The 21,803-nt window shown below is 35.6% G+C and overlaps 1 protein-coding gene across 9 annotated transcripts in view; it reads right to left on the bottom strand.

Annotated features, from left to right (window-relative positions):
- The window catches only part of TTK (TTK protein kinase), a 41,765-nt gene extending 19,962 nt beyond the window's left edge, over positions 1–21,803 (bottom strand). The window contains exons 1-13 of one of the 9 annotated variants that reach the window (XM_086707296.1): positions 21,517–21,803; positions 20,530–20,718; positions 20,166–20,306; positions 16,571–16,793; positions 16,108–16,214; positions 13,287–13,430; positions 12,050–12,164; positions 11,816–11,888; positions 11,630–11,721; positions 9,831–9,921; positions 8,731–8,851; positions 4,418–4,566; positions 120–253 (exon numbers count right to left, since the gene is read on the bottom strand). In XM_086707296.1, coding sequence (XP_086563422.1) covers positions 120–253; positions 4,418–4,566; positions 8,731–8,851; positions 9,831–9,921; positions 11,630–11,721; positions 11,816–11,888; positions 12,050–12,164; positions 13,287–13,430; positions 16,108–16,214; positions 16,571–16,793; positions 20,166–20,304 — 1,388 coding nt within the window. In that variant the 5' untranslated portion in view covers positions 20,305–20,306; positions 20,530–20,718; positions 21,517–21,803. Of the gene's footprint in view, positions 1–119; positions 257–4,417; positions 4,567–8,730; positions 8,852–9,830; positions 9,922–11,629; positions 11,722–11,815; positions 11,889–12,049; positions 12,165–13,286; positions 13,431–16,107; positions 16,215–16,570; positions 16,794–20,165; positions 20,307–20,529; positions 20,719–21,444 lie in introns of all 9 variants that reach the window. The other 8 variants (XM_025925516.2, XM_086707291.1, XM_086707294.1 and 5 more) reach the window with 8 other exon arrangements.

Raw genomic sequence — 21,803 nt, 5'->3', positions numbered from 1 at the left:
AAATAATATAAATTTGGAAACTCTTTAAAGTAACAGAGCAGGATTCAACTTCAGATCTATTTAACCCCAAAGCCCATGTTATTTCCACTGTGCCAAACTAGAATGCCAAAAGTAATTACCAGCTCATGTAATCATCCAAGGCACTGCTACTGGGTGTCTTACAAACAGATTTTGGGTCAATCCATTTAGGTGCTGATATTGGTGGTGACTGCTTTGAAACTGAAAAGGCAGGTTGCTCAAAAGCGGTTTGTTTCTGCTAAAAAAATAAAATAAAATAAATCACGATTTACAGTTTTTAGACACCTGTTCAATAGCTTTACAAACATTTTAATTTCTAAAAGAAAAAATAATGTAATACACAAACATGCTAAAATAAGTAAACATATGTATTCCAGACTTCCAATAACTTTTTAGTATAGCTTTCACTCTAAGTTCTGAAGCCTATTATATTTTCTTCAAAAGGATTACAAGGAGAGGGAAGACTCATGGTATTGTTTAACAAAACAGGATCTAATATCCTCTGTCATCAGGACTACTATAACCATTACTGAACTTCTATAATCTAAATAAGTACTCTGTACTTCTGAAAACTTAGCTTCCTTTAATCAATAAAACCACAGTATATGGGATATAGGAATGGGTAGCTAAAGTGCAATTAAGGAAATGGTCAGAAGGGAGGAAGAAATTATTAATCAGAAGTAGGTGGAAGTTATCCAGAGCCTAATATCCTCAAGGAATGATGGGGAGTCACTAGGATGTCCAGAGATGATAGCAGTGAGCAAGGAACAGGATGGTATATCCAAAAAACAGGAGCCTCAAAAGGTCAGGGCTCTGTAAGAGAAGAAATGATCTGGATATAGCTACAGGGAGTTTTTAGCTATAAGGTAAGTGAGATGTGAAATAAAAACAATCTCTACTTGAGAGGGCTGCTGGAGAAGCAGTGACTTCAGGAAACCACCTAATTCCTTTTTCTTCTTTTCATAAGTATGCTATCCAGTGGATTTTAGTATGTTCACAAGAGTACACAATCAGCACTATTTAATTACAGAACCTTTTCATCATCCTAAGAAACTCCATATCCATTAGTGGTCACCCTCCGTTCTCCACTCTTCCCAGTCTCTGGCAGCCGCTAATCTACTTTCTGCCTCTATATGGATTTGCCTATTCTGGACATTTCTTATAAATGGGATCACATAATATGTGGCCTTTTGTGATAGATTTCTTTCACTTAGTATGTCTTTAAAGTTCATCCATGTTGTAGCATTTGTTAGTACTTCATTACCTTTCATTGTTGAATAATAAAATGAAATAATGAAATCAGAGTACCACATTTTGTTTATTCACTCACCAGCTGTTGGATATTTGGGATTATTTCCACTTTTGGCAATTATGAATAATGCTGCTATGAACATGCAAGTACAAGTTTTTGTGTGGATATAGATTTTCAGTTTTCTTGAGTATATACTTATAAGTAGAATTGATAGATCATATGATAACTCTATATTTAGCCTTCTGAGAAACTGCCATACCATTTTCCAAGTAACTACACCATTTTATATTCTTACCAGTAGTACATGAGGGTTCCAATTTATCCACTTCATCACCAACATTTGTTATTGTCTCTTTTAAATTATAGCCATCTTGGTGGGTATGCAGTGGTATCTCACTGTGGTTTTGATTTGCATTTCCCTAATGACAAATAAATGGTTTTGAGTCCTCTCACCCTGCTATTGACTTTCAAGTTTCAAAAAGAAAAAAGAAAAGATGCTGTTTCATATGATCCATGATTTAACCTATCAGGATTCTTCCCATCTAAAATTTATTATTTACTTCATTACTTAGATCTTTAATTAAATAAGATAAAGTCTCTTCAATAAATGGTGTTGGGAAAACTGGACAGCAACAAGCAGAAAAATGAAACTGGACCACTTTCTTGCACTATATACAAAAATTAAATCAAAATGGATTAAAGACTTGAATGTAAGACCCTACACCATAAAAGTTCTAGAAGAAAACACAGGCAGTAGGCTCCCTGACAGGAGTCTTAGCAAGGATTTTTTTGGATGTGATACCAAAAGCAAAGGCAACAAGGCAACAAAAGCAAAATAAGTAAGTGGGGCTATAATTGAACTTAAAGAGCTTCTGCACAGCAAAGGAAATCATTAACAGAATGAAAAGGCAAACTACTGAATGGGAGAAAATATATGCAAATCATGTATCTGATAAGGGGTTAATATCCAAGATATATAATGAACCCCTCCAATAGCAAAAAAGCAAACAATCCAATTAAAAATTGGGCAGAATATGTAAATATGTCTAAACATATAGACATATTTTTCCAAAGATATATAGATAACCGACAGGTAGAGAAAAAGACGTTCAACATCACTAATCATCAGGGAAATACAAATCAAAACCACATTGAGATACCACCTCATACCTGTTAGAATTTTGTCAAAAAGACAAAAACCTCATACCTGTTAGAATGTTGTCAAAAAGACAAAAACTAACAGTGTTGGCAAGGATGTGGAGAAAAGAGAATTCTTGTGTAATATTGGTAGGAATGTAAATCAGTGCAGCCACTATAGAAGACAGTAGGAAGGTTCCTCAAAAAATTAAAAATAGAACTATCATATGATCCAACAGTTCCACTTCTGGGTATTTATCCAAATAAAATGAAAATACTAACTCAAAAAGATACAATCTTATGTTCACTGCAGCATTATTTACTATAGTCATGACATGGAAACAACCTAAGTGTCCACTGATGGATGAACGGATAAAGAAAATATGGTGTGTGTATATATACATAGTATACAGTGGAGTATTAGCCATAAAAGAGAATGAAATCTTATCATTTGTGACATGGATGGATGCTGATGGCATTAAGTGAAATAAGCCAGATATAGACAAATACTGCATAATATCACTTACATATGAATTAAAACAAACAAACAAACAAACAAACAAACAAACAAAAAAACGACTTCATAGATTCAGAGGGCAAATTAATGGTTGACAGCGGTGGGGATGGGTGGTGGACGAAACTGGTGAAAGGGATCAAAAGATACAAAGATAGGGTACCAGGGTGGCTCAGTCTGTTAAGCATCTGACTTTGGCTCAGGTCATGATCTGGCGGTCCATGAGTTTGAGCCCCATGGCAGGCTCTGTGCTGACAGCTCACAGCCTGGAGCCTGCTTCAGATTCTGTGTGCCTCTCTCTCTCTCTCTAATATAAATAAACATTAAATAAAGACATACAAAGGTATTTCCAGTTACAAAATAAGTTATGAGGATGCATGTGTAGCATGGTGGCTATATTTATTAATACTATATGCATATTTGAAAATTGCTAAGAGAGTAAATCTTATAAGTTTCACCATAAGAAAAAAAATTGTGTAGCTGTATGGGTACAGATGTTAATTGAACTTATTATGGTGATCACTTCATAATTCAAATATTGAGTTAGATTGTACACCTGAAACTGATGTTATATGTCAATTACACCTCAATAAAACACAAAAATACTTATTTTTCATAAAATATCTATATTCACATGTGATAATTTATTATTGTTATTTTTAGTAAGTTAATAAATATTTTTAAAATGTCTGTTTTACTTTCTAATACAGTAAATACAGATAAATATAACTTACATAAACAAAGCTCTTTCGTGGTCTTGATAATGAAGAGTGTAAAGAGGATCCCAACACAAAAACATGTGAGAACCCACTGAGTTAGAATATAACTGAAAGTAGTGAGGACAGTATAGCCATGGACTATATACAGTATGACTCTCTAGTAGCCAACCAGATCATTCCTTCTGAAATGACCTTTGACCATTGGGAATGATCATTCAACCTGTTATAAATTCACATACAGTGTCTAGTCTATATTTTTCTATTTTATCCATGGGATAATAGGAAATTATCAAATCTTTTGGTACAGCATTGCACTGGTTCAGGGGTCAGCATATTGTATTCTGTAAAGGGCAAGGTAGTAAACATATGGGGCTTTTTAGGCAGAGTCTCTGTTGCAACTACTCAATTCTGCTGTTACAGTTCAAAAGCAGCCCTAGACAGTAATAAATGGGGATGGTTGTCTTCCAGTAAAACATACTTTACAGATAGGCTGAGAACTAGATTTGACCGATAGGCTGTAGTTTGCTGACCCCTGCACCAGTCTACCAGAAATCCAAAAGCACCACTGAAAATAAAAAAAAAACTTCAGCTTGACATATACTTTTACTGAATCTGTCACTAGTAGTGATCATTGTTTTGTGAATAATAAGAAACATCCTTTAAGTAAACTATTCCACTAAAAATGGTACATAAGGATTTAATAAAAGAAAAAAATTTAACATGACCATCACATTACAAATAATGGCAATGTTACACTTTAGAGGAAAAGAAAGTTACCTCTGTATCAACTTTTTGGGCCGTGTCTGGAATCTGCCACTGATTTGAAGATACAGCAGGATTCTGGTTTATACATTCTGACTTTCTCTTAGACTGCCATTGTTTCTGGTTACTCTCTGGAACCTTTGGTTCTTGATGTTCCTTAATCTCTGAAATTGCATTTGTTGTTGTTATCAACAAAAGGAAAGAATATTTGATAATAAAATTAAATCTGAAATACGAAACATGTTACAAACTATATTAGTACAAAGAGAGAAGGAGTGCTTTGGTTGCTCAGTTGGTTAGGTGACCGACTTAGGCTCAGGTCACGATCTAGCAGTTTGTGAGTTCGAGCCCCATATCAGGCTCTGTGCTGACAGCTCAGAGCCTGGAGCCTGCTTCAGATACTGTGTCTCCTCCTCTCTCTACCCCTCCCCTGCTCACGCTTTGTGTCTCTCTGTCTCTCAATAATAAACGTTAAAAAAAAAAAAAAAATTAGGAAAAAAACAAAAACAAAAAACAAAGAAAGAAACTAAAAACATTAAGCCAGCTGCTGACAACTGGCTTTTAATAAGTCATTTTACTAAGGTATAACACAGTCATGTTCCTAAGTTGCTACCTAGAGCTTTATCAGAGACCATTCTGAATTTAAATACTTCTGGGTCTTCACCAGAAAACACCAAATAAATAAATAAAAATTCAAAAACACATATATATCATAAGGTCTTACTAATAAAGAGAAGCTAATTTACCACTTTACATAGACCTCTAGTATTTTAATTTTTTGTTAATGTTTATTCATTTTTGAGAGACAGAGACAGAGCATGAGCAGAGGAGGGGCTGAGAGACAGGGAGACACAGAATCTGAAGCAGGTTCCAGGCTCTGAGCTGTCAGCACAGAGCCCGACGTGGGGCTCAAACTCACGGACCGCAAGATCACAACCTGAGCCAAAGTCAGATGCTTAACCAATTGAGCCATCAAGGTATCCATAGATCTTTAGTTTTTTAACAAAAATTTTACATTAAACTAGCCTGTAATTTATTTTCTTAATGGTCTCCCAACAAAAAAGTCTCAACACTATAGTTACTATCCTATGAATATCAATATTCACTATCACCATAGTGCAAAAATCCTAAACAAGTATGTACAACGGATAGATAAAAGGGATAATGAATTATGACTAAGTTATGTTTATTCTTAAATGTGAAGTTTGCTTAACATGTGAAAATCAATTTAATTTGCCATAATAACAGGACTAAGAAGAAAAATACATGATCAACTCAATAAATGCAGAAAAAGCATTTGACAAGATTCAACAGTCACAAAAAATATCTAATGATAATCTAGGTATAAAGCAAAATTCACTGTTTTGGTATTTGATTAAGAGTAGATAAAAAATCTACAGCAATTATTTCATACAAAGGTAAAATATGGAAAGCTTCCCTCTAAAATAAGTAATAAGATTGCCCACCTATCATCTCTTCTATTCATTATGATGTTACATGTAATACAAAGAAAAAAATGAAGGTTAAAAGGATAAGGAAAAAATGTTAAATCATTTTCTTTCTATGAAAGAATTCATAGAAAAATATTAGAATTATTCCGTGAATTTAGTAACTCACTGACTATATCTAAGATCAATAGCTAAAACCAGTTGTATTTTTATATACCAGCAACAAGGTAGAAGATGAAAAAATAGTTTAAAAATATTCCATTCACCATCACAGCATTGAAAATGCCAGGTATCTAGCAAGAACTCTAGCAAAAGAGAAGAAAAACCTCTAACAGAAAATAGTTCTCGATAACATCTTAAATACTACTTAAATGAATGAAGGGATATATGCCAGATTAGTGGATTAGAAAACCTATCTGCTAAATGCCAACCTGTCCCATTAGGATCTCAATAAAAAAATCCCATTTTAAAAAAAGAATCTGGTAGATTCTAATATTTATATGGAAACCCAAAAGGCCCAATAGCTGATACAGCCTTGAAGATGAATGAAGTTGGAAGATTTTCAATTGATTGCAGTAAATAAGATAGTATTGGCACAAAGATCTATGGAACAGAGAAGAATCCAAAACCAGATATCACAGGATATCTAATTTATAATTCACTAAGGGAGGGGCGCCTGGGTGGCTCAGTCAGTTAAGCATCAGACTCTTTTGGATCAGGTTATGATCTCATGGTTCATGAGTTTTGAGTCCTACGTCAGGCTCTGTGCTGACAACGTGGAGCCTGCTCAGGATTCTGTCTCCAGCTCACTCTGCCCCTCCCCTGCTCACTCTCTGTCTCTCTCTCAAAAATAAATAAATAAACATTATAATTCACTGACGGGAAAAGAGGGTCTTTTCAATAAATGATGCTGGACCCACTGGATATCCACATGAGGGAAAAAAACAACAGAATCTTGATACGTCATCTTACTTATACACAAATATTAAATTCAGTTAGAATGTAAGTCCATATGTGAAAGGCAAAATGATAAATCATCTAAAATATGCAGAAATATCATTACAATCTTGGAGCAGGCATAGATTTGTTAAAAGACATAGGAAATACCACAAAGGAAAAGACTGATAAATTAAAATGCATAATAATTAAGAATTTCTTTTCCTAAAAAGTCTTCAGTACATAATGGAGAAATTACTTGTAACACACATATCCAACAAAGGATATGTATCTAGATGATATAAATATCTCCTAGAAATCAATGAGAAAAAGAAAGAAAACCCAATAGAAAAATTGGCAAGAGTTTCAAACAAGTACTTCACAAGAGAATATCCAAATGGCCAATAAACATAAAAAAAGATGTTCAACATCATAAGCCATCAGAGAAGCGCAAATTAAAACCACAGTAAGATATCACTTAGCAGCATCCAAATGTGTAAAATTAAAAACCAACAATAAAACAATTGGGACTAATATGGAGCAAGAGCAACATCCCTGCTGGTCAAAGGGACCACCATTCTAGAAAACTGGCACTATTTGCCAAAGTTGAACATACACACATTCTGTGACCCTACAACCCCACTCTTTGGATACACTCAAAAGAAATGCATATGAATGGAATGATATTTCAACAGACTGTACTCTCATGATTTGGGTGATTTTGTAATTGGCAGTTTTACTATATAATAAAGTATTACTGGCACTGTATAGGTACTCAACAAGTATTTACTGAAAAACATTAAATTAGGTATAAGATTAGTATTATTAACAAGCATATTTGGTAAACATGATTTTTCAGTAATACCAGTTTATGATAGATGCCATGAAAATATCCTTCAAATACTAGGAAAAGGAATCTATTCCAAATCAAAATAATGGCAAATAGACCATTCTAGGGTGAATAACAGTCTCAGTTTGCTGGGAACTGACAGTCATTCTGCTATATATAGAACTTTTCAGGGCTAACACCAGGGAAGTTCCAGTCTGGAAACCAAAGAGTCTCAACAAGCCTAGTATGTCCCAGTTTTCCTCTTCAGTCCAATTAAAGAAAAACATTAGTCAATCTGGTAAACTTTGTTTGGACAAGGATCATCCAATTCATGATCTTGTTCAAAAATCTCTAATGGTACTCTGATATCTACAAAAAAAAAAATGTAAGCGTGGAGTTCAGTTTACCTAGTTTTACCTTCTACTTCTGTATGACCTGTTATAGTTTTCTGCATAGACTATCTTTTGTTCCTAAAATATTTTATTCTTTTGTTTTCATTATTTCCTCCATTTGAAATACTCTATCACTGCCATTTCTTCCTATTTAAACCCAAATAGTTCTTCACCTTTCTTCTCCATAAAACATGTTCTTATCCTAAACCAAATAGTTCCTCACATTTCTCCTTCTTCTGAATTCTCACAGCATTTTATTTATGTGCTTCTCAATATACCCTCTAAAATTCTACACAGCATTATATTTATCAGTCTGTCTCCCACAATGGATGGCAATCTCCTTGGGACTGTTTCATTCATTTATATCCCCTTAGAACATATCATACTACTCATATAGTAGAAAATCAAATGTCCAATAAAAAAGAGAATTATCATAAAGATACAGCTTGTGTTTTTTTCCAGAAAAGTATTTGTCAAGCCAACTGAAAAACCTAGCTCAGCCCCAATGTACTTTCCCTCCACTCTTGCTTTTACACAGCTTTTAGCCAAATAAACTTCCACTGCTACAGAATTCAACACTTTTCATAGACTCTATATAATTCAATTGACATACAAGATAAAGGGACATATAGTCTTACATTGTAATTTGTAGATGGCTGGTCAACTTTCACAAGCACCAGAGTGCTATTCTTAATTAATAAAAGCCTATTTTGTCTCTCTTACCTTCTAATTTTGATACAAGACTTGATTCAGTTTTATTCTTCAAGGTTACTGAATCTGTAATAAGTTCAGAACTCTTCTCATCCGACATCAGAGGTTCCTTGGAATGGATATTTTGAATAGACTACATGAAAAGAATAAGACATAAAAATAATAAAGTCTCATAAACAGTAATAGTACTAATTTGTCTTAGTGTTCAATAGACTAAAGTCTCATCTATGTGAAAAGATTGCTAAGAAAATTATCTACTATAATCAGATATAGACTCACAAACTGAGGAAAGATTAACTTCTTGAATTATTGACTAGAACAGTGGAACTGGCCATAACCATAAATTTGGCCAATGTGCTTTCAATGGACATAATCAACTCATAAAATATAATCACTTAAAAAGAGAGGTTGAAAATTTGAATATAACATAAGACATGCCTCATTATTTTGTGACTATGATGGTATTTTATCCCCAAAATAACATTAGTGAAAATTAAGATTTGCATAAGTCTAAAACAGTAGTTATTCTAAAATCCAAAAAGTAAACTCTTTAAACAACTATGCACTAGTCTCTAAGGTAGCTATGATCAGTTAAAATAATAAGCATAGACCATGAAAAAGATGAATTACAAAAAATATAAACTTGAAAAGACCCACATTGTGAGGCCAGGGGTTGAACTCAAGTACAATAAGAACAGTATGAGACTAAAACTGTTTCCAGTCTTTGCATTTACAAAGACACATCACAATTTACTCTCATTGCTATATAAGATGTCCTGTCAGAACATATGATTAAACACACCAACCAAGAAACAGAATTTGGGGGGAATGACTCCCCTAGCTATTCCCAAACCCAACTAATCTGTTTAAATATAAGCATGATAAGTATTATGTCAAAGTTATCCCAGGAGATCATTGATCATTTCTCTACATGAAATGTACATGTTCGTCAACTTTGGAGGAACAGTTTAGGACTTCTGTACCACTTCCCACTAGTGGTCCTGTATCTCTTGGGGCTTCAGGAACACTGTTGGACCCCTTCCCCGGGAAAAACTCCATGGATCCTAGATCAGGAAACCTTGCTCCATATAAAGATTTAAAAAATAAAATACCTTTAAATTTCTCAATTCACTGGAATCATTTCTACTTGATTTAGATCCAGGTACAATCATATCTTGGCGTTCTGATCCAGAGGTCTGTCTGCTACCCACAAACCAAAATAGTTTTAATGCTTAATTTGAAATTAATCTTTTTAATGTGCTATTTTTTCCATTTTAAAATTGACTTCTTAACAATATATACACTTTTAAATTGGAAAGATCTCTTGAAAAATTATTTTTAAAAATAACACGATTGTAGTACAAATCTAATGAAGTTAGGTGCTGGGCAATGACGAAAAGGACAGATAAGTGGTAGGTGATTGTGTACTTCATAACGTAATAAGTAACAATTGGGGCTAAGTAGGAATGTAGTAAAGAAGGGGACAGCAGTATGTAGGTGAAACCACACTTCGAAATGCAAGCAGCTTAAGGAAAAGGACTAGAGTATAAACCTTTCCATAGGCCTCCACAGTGTCAACCATACAGTGTATCATGGCAAGCACCAAGAAAATGGCTGGTTTTGATTTATTTTTATTTTTTTATAATGGGAGAAAGTCTCCTTTTATTATTCGGAGAGGTATTTAAAATGGAGACAAGAAAAAAGTCATCTCATAAGATTCTGGACAACCAAAATACACTTAGTATCTATCTTTAGTCAAGTGCTAAGTATAACAGAATTTTAATTAAAGATGCCAACTAAAAACAATCAGGGGCGCCTGGGTGGCGTAGTCAGTTAAGCATCCAATGACTCTTGATTTCAGCTCAGGTCATGATCTCACAGCTCGTGGGTTTGAGCCCTGCATTGAGCTCTGTGCTGACAGCATGAGCCAGCTTGGGATTTTCTGTCTCCCTCTCTCTCTGCCCCTCACCCTCTCCTGCTTGTGCACACACGTGTGCTCGCTCTCTTTCTCAAAAATGAATAAACAAACATTTTATAAATAAATAAATAATAAAAACAACCTGTTGTATTTCTGAAGTTTATTTGCAAAATGATTCTCTGGAATCCAAGGGGCTTTTTCTAATAGAAATAAGGTTATCAAGAATGGTTAGAGTTAAGAACAGACCAGAACAATTCCCTTAGCTAAGTTGGAAAACTAGATTCCCACTTCTTTTAAGGGGATAAATATCCAGGTTGAAGAAAGGAGAACACATTGGACGTGATGAACAATATTTCATCTCTACCTGCTCTGCCCCACCTCTTGATGCCCTGGGCTCTGTAGCAAATGAGTGAATTAATCATCTTTCCCACTGATAGCTATTCTTTTCCTTGAACTTGTTAGCAAAGAAATTGTTCCTAGACCTCCTTCCACCCCTGCTATGAAGACTTTCACAAACATAAGAAACGGATTCTTACCAGAGAAACTACCCATAAGCGAGAAATGCCCAGATACTAGGAGTTTTTACCTCAAAGACGTCTGCATATATCTTTTAAGCTTAATGTTGATTTAATATTTTTTCCTCCATGTTCCATAATTTGTTAATCATTCCTTTTTTTTTTTTTTTTTTTTTTTTAAGATTTTTACCTTTAAGTAATCTCTACACCTCACATGGGGCTCAAACTCACAACCCCTACCTAGATCAAGAGTCACATGTTCCACCAACAGAGCTAGCCAGGTGCCCCATTTAATTTTTAATGAGTGAAAAGCAAAATAAAGTCACATTCCCCACTCATTCCTTTGTCCCTAACCTTTAATACTAAGTAAAAATACTTAATCATAATTACTATTATGTAATAAAATAAACTTTGTGACCGTTCTGTCATCAATCTTTAAGTATTGAAAACAAATTAAAAAATTAAAATTCAAACATACCTTTTTGTAAAACTTGGTACAACTGAATCATCTGTCTTCCCATAATCCGGGCTACTTAGAAGGTTAACTGGGACTCTTCCAAAAGGGCATGACTAGAAATGTTTTGAAAGATTAAGTAACCAATTAGGAAATTAGTATAGACCTCACCACTATCACTTTAATCAAGGTACATTAGAAATAACTTACCCGTTTAGCTTTCTTTGTTTGTTTCAAGGGATTTCGATGACCTATTTCTGCATCTTGAGGGGGCAAGTTTTCTCTATACAGGAAGAAAATACCCCAATTTTTAAAAGAATAATATTAACATAGGAATTGCCATTAACTGCTAATGTTATTACTCTAACACTAAAATACAGATGTAGATGTATAAATAACATAAATGTATGATGAACATTTAAAAAACAGATTCAGTTTCATTACCCATACAAAAACTTGGCTTTAGTAGTCTGTCCTCTGGAATCACAACTGATGTTCCTATTCTGTAAATGTCCAAGTGAATTGGGGAATGATTCTTGAGCAGTTAATATTGTAGATGCTATAAAAAAATTTAAATTGTAATTAAATTTATAAAGACATAAGAAATACACAAAAAGTAACCTCACAAATATGAATACTTAAAAAGATAATTCAGGGGTACCTCGGTGGCTCAGTCAGTCAAGAGTCTGACTTCAGCACAGGTCACAATCCCGTGGTTCATGATTTCGAGCCCCACATCAAGCTCTATGCTGATAGCTCAGAGCGTGGAGCCTGCTTTGGATTCTGGGATTCTGTGTCTCCCTCTCTCCCTGCCCCTCCCCCATTATACTTTCTCTCTCTCAAAAAAAAAAAAAAAAAAAAAAAAAAGATAATTCATAGTAAACATTTGTCCCCAAATAAGATATGCAGACATGAAGATGTTGTGAAGATAATTCTCTAAGTATACATGTAATAGTTTCAAAATTACATAATTGTTTCCCCAGAATAAAGGTATATTCCTTATTTCTAAAAAGTCATTCTCTTATGGATAAAGAAATTGTGGTTTATATACACAATGCAGTACTACATGGCAATGAGAAAGAACGAAATATGGCCCTTTGTAGCAACGTGGATAGAACTGGAGAGTGTGATGCTAAGTGAAATAAGCCATACAGAGAAAGACAGATACCATATGTTTTCACTCTTATGTGGATCCTGAGAAACTTAACAGAAACCCATGGGGGAGGGGAAGAAAAAAAAAAAAAAAAAAGAGGTTAGAGTGGGAGAGAGCCAAAGCATAAGAGACTCTTAAAAACTGGGAACAAACTGAGGGTTGATGGGGGGTGGGAGGGAGGGGAGAGTGGGTGATGGATATTGAGGAGGGCACCTTTTGGGATGAGCACTGGGTGTTGTATGGAAACCAATTTGACAATAAATTTCATATAAAAAAAAGTCATTCTCTTGCTTAGACTGAATTTTTTAATTTACTGAGTTTGATTAGCAAAAAAAAAAAAAAAATTCCAACAGGGTTAATAAAGATTTTGGTACTTCTAAAAGCCCTACACCTCCTTTACATCTGAAATTTAATCTGAGATTTTGATCATTCTACACAGATGGTATTTTTCTTTAAAATGTTATCCTGAACTCTTTCTTGCCGGACAATCTACCACAGAAAAGTAGTAGCACACAGTAATACCCTTACCTGATAAACTCTTCTTTTCCTCCTCTGAAAGCAGCTGCTTTTTTTGAAGGTTTAAATTCCGAATGGCAATTTCTAGCATTTCCAGTGGTACTGCTCCACATTCTACAGCTTTATGAAGAAGTTGTTTACTTTTTTTGAAATTACCTAACAAAGGAAAAAAAATTTGTCATTTAAATGCAACAATCTTGGGGCGCCTGAGTGGCGCAGTCGGTTAAGCGTCCGACTTCAGCCAGGTCACGATCTCGCGGTCCGGGAGTTCGAGCCCCGCGTCAGGCTCTGGGCTGATGGCTCAGAGCCTGGAGCCTGTTTCCGATTCTGTGTCTCCCTCTCTCTCTGCCCCTCCCCCGTTCATGCTCTGTCTCTCTCTGTCCCAAAAATAAATAAACGTTGAAAAAAAAAAAAAAATTAAATGCAACAATCTTAATTCCCCAGATACTTATTCATCAGGACCTAGGGAAAAAATTTAAAAGGCTTAGGTAAAAATATTTATTCCAAGATTCACATACCTTATTTCATAAGCAAATAAAAGCAATTTCTCTCTTCTGGTAAGAATTCTTGTCAAATAGCTTACTTATATAATAAGTAGTAAACATAATTATGCATTCATTTTAGCAACACTGCCCATTTTCAGAAAAGAAATATAACAAAGCAATATAAAGTGGGGGGCAGCAAAAACTAAATAAAACAGAAACTTAGGGGATGTAGTAAAAGGAAAACTAAGCTCTAGATGTTACTACAGTCCCAAGAGCATCAATCTGTTACAATGCAGTATAATAATCATTCATAACAACATTTAGTTATTAAGGATGACATATTTTGCTAAAGGGAATTCTCCATCAAAAGATTCATATTTTAAAAAATAGTAATAGGGACGCCTCGGTGGCTCAGTCGGTTGAGCGTCCGACTTCAGCTCAGGTCATAATCTCGCAGTTTGTGGGTTCGAGCCCCATGACAGGCTTTGTGCTGACAGCTCAGAGCCTGGAGCCTGCTTCAGATTGTGTCTCCCTCTCTCTCTGTCCCCCCCCCACCACACTATCTCTCTCTCCTTCAAAAACAAACAAACATTAAAATAAAGCAATAAATCAATCAATAAATCAATAAATAAATAAAAAAAAAAGATTAGTGTTTAGCTATCAGACTTAGCTATACCGCCCTCAAATGTAAAATAACTGACACCACCATAATTATTTTTCTGACTACAGATAAACCACCAAATTTTCTTTCAATTGCCAACTTACTCAATATATTTTGTCTAGAATTTGATTTAAAATGTCAAATGTGTACATCATGTATCAATGGAATGTGTTATCAGCATTTCTGGGAGCAACTCAGCTATGCTACACACTTGGGCACTTAGGATTTAAAAATGATTAGGAAATCTCTATCTTCTGACAGTTTACAAATTTTAAGAATTTAAACATATCTGATAGTAGCTAAGTATACGTTTATTCAGAGTAGTGGTATTTCACAATTTAAGCATTTTAGGGCAGCAAAAGAAGGTAGGCTTAGATAAAAACTAGTAATTAGGGAGCTTAATAAAGTAACAGACCCCTGTGAGAGTCTGATAAAAAAATACCAAATGTCCTCTAACCATACACACCAAACTGCACATAGAATTTCAGAGATGTGCATACTTCCTAAAAACCCATTCATAATCTTGTCCAAAATAACTGCAATTTTGACCTTGAGTGATAAAATTTATTTTTTTACAGATAACAAAATTTGAGGTTTTCAATATTTGTGTGTTCTAAAGATACAAAACTTGTAGTTGCTATTGATAGGCCACAATACTTCAACAAATGCTTTAAGTAGAATGATGAAAAGAGAGAGGGTACTAAAGGCCTTGCCAAACTTCCTCGAACAAGCAAGGAGGAATCAATGTTCCTAGGCAGAAAAGGAATGGTTTTTTTAAAAGTCACCTGACAGTGCACAGGATAGATTAGAGGTGATTCAGATAACTAGGACTCAGAAATCATGTAAACACGTAAAAGTTAACGGTTCTCAAACCACTTCCTGAGCTGTTACAGTGCTCTTCTCTCACCTCAATCCTGGGAAATACATGCCAGTGACTGAGCCCTGCTTTGGGCACCGTGATGGAAACTCTGGCTGAACCAAACCACTAGCGATAATGTGTGCATCACAGGTAACAAATGGGATTAGGGTTGGAGCAGAAACAAGACAGAGGGAAACAGTAACATGTGGCCAGAGGGCAGAATGAAACCCTCATGGATCCAAAAGCCCCAGAAAATTAGAAAAAGAAAAGACTAAGGAATGGGCAGGCTAAAAATGTGAGGAAGACATTGCCATAGTTCTATCCAAAAACTCAAGACTATGAAGAATCAAAAGAACAAGAAATAAAAGCTTCCACAGCAGTTTCCTTTTTTTTTTTTTTTTTTTTAATTAAAAAGAAGAACTACCAATTAATGCTACAATTTTATTTTGGTGTATATATTTTAGTACTATGAAACCATAGTATAAGGAAAGCTTATCTAAGCACTAACTTAAGTATCTTATATGCTTCTCTCGCACAAATACTCAATGAAAAAGCCACTTTCCTTTAGACACTTCCTGAATCTAATTAATGGCACAAACACGAAGTTCACTTACATCTCTGGATTATCTGTTACAAGTAGAAAAGCTAGTATAACAAACATTCTCTACATTTACACTTTGGTGGCATTCTTCCCCCATACTCTCACCTGATCAATTTTCATGCCTTTAGCCTCAAATTTTTACTTCATATGTATGATTTAATATTAGAATGTGAGTTACAGCGTGAAGTTAACATTTTTCAAATTTGGACTTGACATTTTCAAATTACCTTGTGATAATTCAAATTGTGCAAAAGATATATGCACAAAAGCAAATTTCTTGCAGTTTGCTCTGGCCATCTGAAAGTAGTCCTGTGCGTCATCTGGCTCTTGAATACTGTAAAAAAGATTTCAGAGTCAAATTTTAGAAAAAAGGGCACAGCTACCTAAGTTCGATAACTCCTTATTCAATTTTCCAAAGGACATGGGATTCTGGTTTTTTTCTGTGTAAAATTAAATACTAATAAGTTAATTTTTAACATCTTTCTAGGCAAAGTCCAGAATACATAACTGTTGTGGAAATACATACATAGTAAACAGAGTTTACAATATTCATTTGTTAATTATAAACGGAAGGATTTGGTTAAAAAATACTAATTTTCTTACAATTAATACTAACAACATGTCTTTTATAATGTAGTTGTGTACTATGTGATGTAGTTAGTTAAACATAATTCAAAAGTGAATACTTACGCTTTTAATTCAGCAAATCTCACTTGAATTTGAGCAAAACTCTCGTTTTGGCCATATTTATCTGGAGGAAGTGCTTCAATTGCTTGACTGTAACGACCAATTAATTTATTTAAAAGAGCATCATTCAGAGGGACACTGTTTTTCTCTAGTTTGAGCAACAAATTCAACCAGTCCTCCGGGTTGTTTGCCATCATCATAATTTGGTTGACAGTTCCCGAGTTATCTGAATTAGAGGAAGAAAATATGCCACAAGAAATGCCAAATTGTACTTTTTCTTCAAATTAAAGTTAGTAATTTATATTCTTAATATAAATATAAACTCCTTAAATTATTTTAAAAACCTTAACAATTCATATAAATGTAAGCAACATATTTCCTGCATATATGTCTTCGTAAGAGTTTATTTTACTCCAAAAGTTACATATTCTGAAGGAAAGAAAAACTTTGGAAATAAGCTAGTTTTTTATAGCTTTTAAAAAACCATATCTAAGGGCACCTGGGTGGCTCAGTCAGTTAAGCGTCTGTTGATTTCAGCTCAGGTCATGATCTCACAGGTTTGTGAGACAGAGCCCTCATCATAGAGCAGGGCGTGCTTGGAATTCTCTCTCCCTCTCTCTCTACCCTTCCCCAACTTGCATGTGTTCTCTCTCTCTCAAAATAATAAACATTAAAAAAAAAAAAAAAAAACCCTATGTAGTCTAAAAAAATTTTGTCTTGTAGCAGCATAATTCTATTTCATCCCCCTAACTACCCAAAGGAAACCTAAACCTCCCCCACTATCACCTATAACAACTTTGTCAGAAAATTCATCAATGACTTATTCGTTAAAAATTTTTAAACGTATCACCTTATTCCTCCTAACATAATCTTTACAACTTCATCCATCCAACATTATCTCCATAGACTTCAAACTTACCTTTAATCCAATTAAACAAAATCAATTTATAAAAGATAAGTAACTGGTATGGTTATTTTCTTCTCCCTCCAAGTTACCCATATTTCTCCATAAAGATTGTAATTTATTTTCTTACTTTCTTTACTGTTAATTGTTTTAAAAAGACAAATTGAATTAATGTCAGTCTCCTGTTCAGGATATTTTAGTCATTACTAAATATTATTAAACACAGATTTCCCAGAGAAACTATCATTCTTTCTGTAAGTTTTGGTTACCTTCAATAAGAGCCAAATCTATGCTTTTATAAACAAAATTACAGTTTCTGTTTTACTAAAACATAACTTTAACTCTGCTTTTTTATTTTAAATTTATTCTGGACTAGGGAACCTGGGTGGCTCAGTCAGTTAAGCGTCCAACTTCGGCTTAGGTCATGATCTCATACTTTGTGAGTTCGAGCCCTGCATCACACTCTGTGCTGACAGCTCAGAGCTTGGAGCCTGCTTCAGATTCTTTGTCTCCCTCTCTCTCTCCGCCCCTGCCATGCTCGCTCTCTCTCTCTCAAAAATAAACATTAAAAAAAATTTTTTTTTAATTTACTTTGGACTGATATTAATTTCACTTTCCATTTTTTACTTCCCTTCCATTGTTGTCCTAGCAAATTAGTCTACAAGATGTCTAAAAACCACTGTGTTTGTAAATGTATTCCCCATGCCTCTGAGTACCATTCTCCTTCTATTCAGAACTTAAATTGTATCTTTATATTGTTAGTGTTCACTTGATGACAAACATATTTTACAATGCCGTGTAGTGGATGCATACTCTTCCCATCTATAAATCATGGTTTTAAGCATCTTTGATACTTATGATACTGTCTTATGTCCCAGTTACCCATATATGTTAAGTATTTACAAGTCTGGAGATCACCTGGGTGGCTCAGTCCGTTGCGCATCCAACTCTTGATCTCGGCTCAGGTCATAATCTGTTTGTGGGATCGAGCTCCGAGTTGGGCTCTGCACTGACAGCATGGAGCCTGTCTGGGATTCTAATTCTCCCTCTCACCTTGCTCTTTCCCAGCTCACATGCACGCACACTCTTTCTCAAGATAAATGAACTTTAAAAAAAAAAGTCTTGGAGCCCCTGACTCAGTGGCTCATTTAGTTAAACCACCAACTGTTGATTTCAGCTCAGGTCATGATCTCACAGTTCATGAGATCAAGCCCCATGTTGGGTTCTGTGCTGACAGTGTTAAATAAACTTAAAAAAAAAAAAAAGTATTTACATGTGTAAGTGAGCTAAGGATATTTAAAAAAAAATTTTTTTTTCATGTTTATTTATTTTTGAGAGAGAGACAGAGCACAAGCTGGGGAGAGGCAGACAGAGGAGGGAGACACAGAATCCAAAGCAGGCTCCAGGCTCTGAGCTGTCAGCACAGAGCCCAACGTGGGGCTCAAAGTCACAATCCGCAAGATCATGACCTGAGCTGAAGTCTGATGCTTAACTGACTGAGGCATCCAGGCGCCCCATGACCGAAGGATTTTAAATAAAGACTCATCTTGGTGTTCAAGCTTTGTTAACATTATTTAAATACATTTAATAAAGTATGGTGATACTCTCCTAAGATTTTGTTTAACACCAAAATGATCAGTTTCTAGGTTGTTTCAAGTGAATATGATCTGCCATCTTGACTAGACTTCAGGTTCTTCCATTTATTTTCAATCCTTCACTCATTTAATGGTCAGTATACATATAACAAACTTATCCAAAGGTCACTTTTCAAACAACCTCAACAGTGTGTAATATAGAAAGAGTTAGGCTTGTAAGCTAACTTTTCATAAAGCTAGGGTATTAAACTTTGGGCACATTCTACTCATTAATCATCCAATAAATATTTAAGTACATATTGCATGTCAGACAGCATTCCAAGCTCTATAGATATTAACAAAACAGATAAAAATCATGCCCTCATGGAGCTCACATTCTAGTGGAAGAGACAGACAATAAACAAATTCATGAGTAAATTAGATACAAGATGATTAGTGCTATGGAGAAATATAATACAGAGAAGGAAGAGAGGTGTCACATGCCCACACCAGCAGGTTGCTATTTTAAATAGGTGGGTGAGGAAAGGCATCAATGAGAGGACCTTTGAACAGACCTGGAAAAGGAAAAGGTAGACAGTTATCTGGGGAGTGGCGTTTAAGGCAGAGAGCAAGAACAAAGGCATTGGGGTAGGAGCTGGTCTAGTATATAGTAGAGACAGCAAGGAAGCCATTGTGGCTGGAACAGAGTGAACAAGGAAGAAAAGGAGAAAAGGGGTAGTAATAGGAAGATTCTCCCCTATCAAAAATTGAGTGTTTGACTTTAAGTTTATACACAATTTCATTGCAATTGGTGAGATCTTCTCAGTTTACAGAAAAAAAGGAATGAAAAAAATGGCATATCTACTGCTGGCATGTGTATCAGCAGAAATAACGGCTGACAATAATGGAAGAGTTAAGAGCACACTGTAATAAATTATATTGTTTCCATATTTAAGAAAGCAGAAAATTGTGGGAACGTTTCCAAACAGCAGGGTTAAATTATAAAGTGTCTGTAGTCTAACTGGTAAAGAACAATTACTGAGGAAATTACAATTGTGAATACACAAGGTTAACACTTCATTCCTTTACATTAGAGGGCACTCAAAGAAAAGGAACTCACCTGTAGTATCGGCAGAGACTTTATTCAAGCTTAGCTCATCAGTAAGGTCTTCATTTTTAAATTTATTTTTAATATCCCTCACTTTGTTCATTATAGAATCAATTGTCAATTCTCTGCCACTTAAATCCTCGGCCTCCATTTCTAAGGCATAAAAAAAGTAAACTGGTCATATCATTCCTTTTCACTAGCATTAAAGAAAAAAAAGATGTCTCAACTAGCCTTTTTTTTTACCCAGAAGACTATAGCATTAGTTATACGAACACATCTAAACAGATTAATTAGAGTATTTGTGAAGCTATGTGGATAAAAACAACAGCACATCCTTGTAATTTGTCCAGCAAGGTTTCCAATAGGCCACATATACCTTTTCTTCCCAAAAGAACTTCAACGAAGTCATTGCACAACACAGACGTTGCTACCCTTCCTTGCTTTCAAACTTTCCATTTTTCTTCCACAATTTCCTTTCACTCTTTTTCCAGAATTATTTTCTCTGGGCCATCTGCAAATTCACTTATTATTATGTTTTTAATGTGAGGGAATGCTTGCTTGGATTCTGGTAATGACATATAGACATAATATTTTTGGTAATGAAAATAACCATTCTTTTATTCACTCTCTGTGTGCCAGTAAACCTGCACACTGAAAGTGCTTCCAAAGCAGAACATGTACAACATCATAACCCTTTACTGATAAATGGGATATCAGCAGGCTTGTTCTTATGCATGTCTGGCATAATTATGCTTTGCTATCTCAATCGTTCTAAAACCAAGAATCTACTGTATTCTTACACTACTGAGCACTTGCTCATCTGCATGGTGGTGATGGTGCAAAGTGTCTGCAGTCGTTCTTCCTATCAATCTCAGGTTTGTGATTCTCAAGGTTAATACCTAGTAACCCAGGGTAACTGATATCAATGCCGCTCCTGACCTCGAGTTTGACAATGAAAAGGGGTGATAAAGTAGGCAGCTAGATATCACTATTTGAAGTCAGGTTCGAAAGGTAACTGTCAGAAAGGGGCCACCATCTCCTCGCTCTCTTCTAAAAAACCAGACGAGAGGGCGTGCCTTTTGGGAGAGGATTTCCTGTCCCCCAAACTCTCCCCAGGTGCCACACCCGATGCACACACCCACCTCCGGCTTCCAGGGTCAACAAAACCTCCCTCACCACCCACTGGATTGGCGGAAGCAGCGAGACCTCCCCTCCCCCTCCAGTTCGTTTAGCCGCGCCCCACGTCTCCTACCAGGCTCTGAGTCCTCCCTGCCTCGCCCTCACCACTCACCGACCCTCGCGGCTAAACAGCCTACACACGGGCCGCTGCCGTTCCTCGGTGTGCCCCCAAGGAAGAACTCACCGCCAGAAAGCGGAGAAGGGAAGAAAAGATGGAACCCAAATCCCTCTCCGCGAACACGTTTGAATTTCCCCGCCGCTATCTTCGCGTCTGCTTATTGCTCAGTTCTCGTCACGTGAAAACGTCTTCTCTGATTGGCTCGCGTGCGTAGGCAATGCCCCGCCCCCAGTGATCCGAGGAGTGCGTCTTGGGAGTGTCTCACACGCTAACCCTGGGCGGGGCGCCTGCGGTAGCGAGGTGCTCGATTTCCATGCACGTTTGGGAGGTGTTTTTGAGCTGGCTTTCTTGCA

The sequence above is a fragment of the Puma concolor genome, chromosome B2, assembly GCF_028749965.1.
Source record: "Puma concolor isolate L17-30 chromosome B2, mPumCon1.1.hap2, whole genome shotgun sequence".
Classification (NCBI taxonomy): Eukaryota; Metazoa; Chordata; class Mammalia; order Carnivora; family Felidae; genus Puma; species Puma concolor.
The sequence above is the reverse complement of the archived record's forward strand: the minus strand, read 5'-3'. Positions and strand labels throughout refer to the sequence as shown.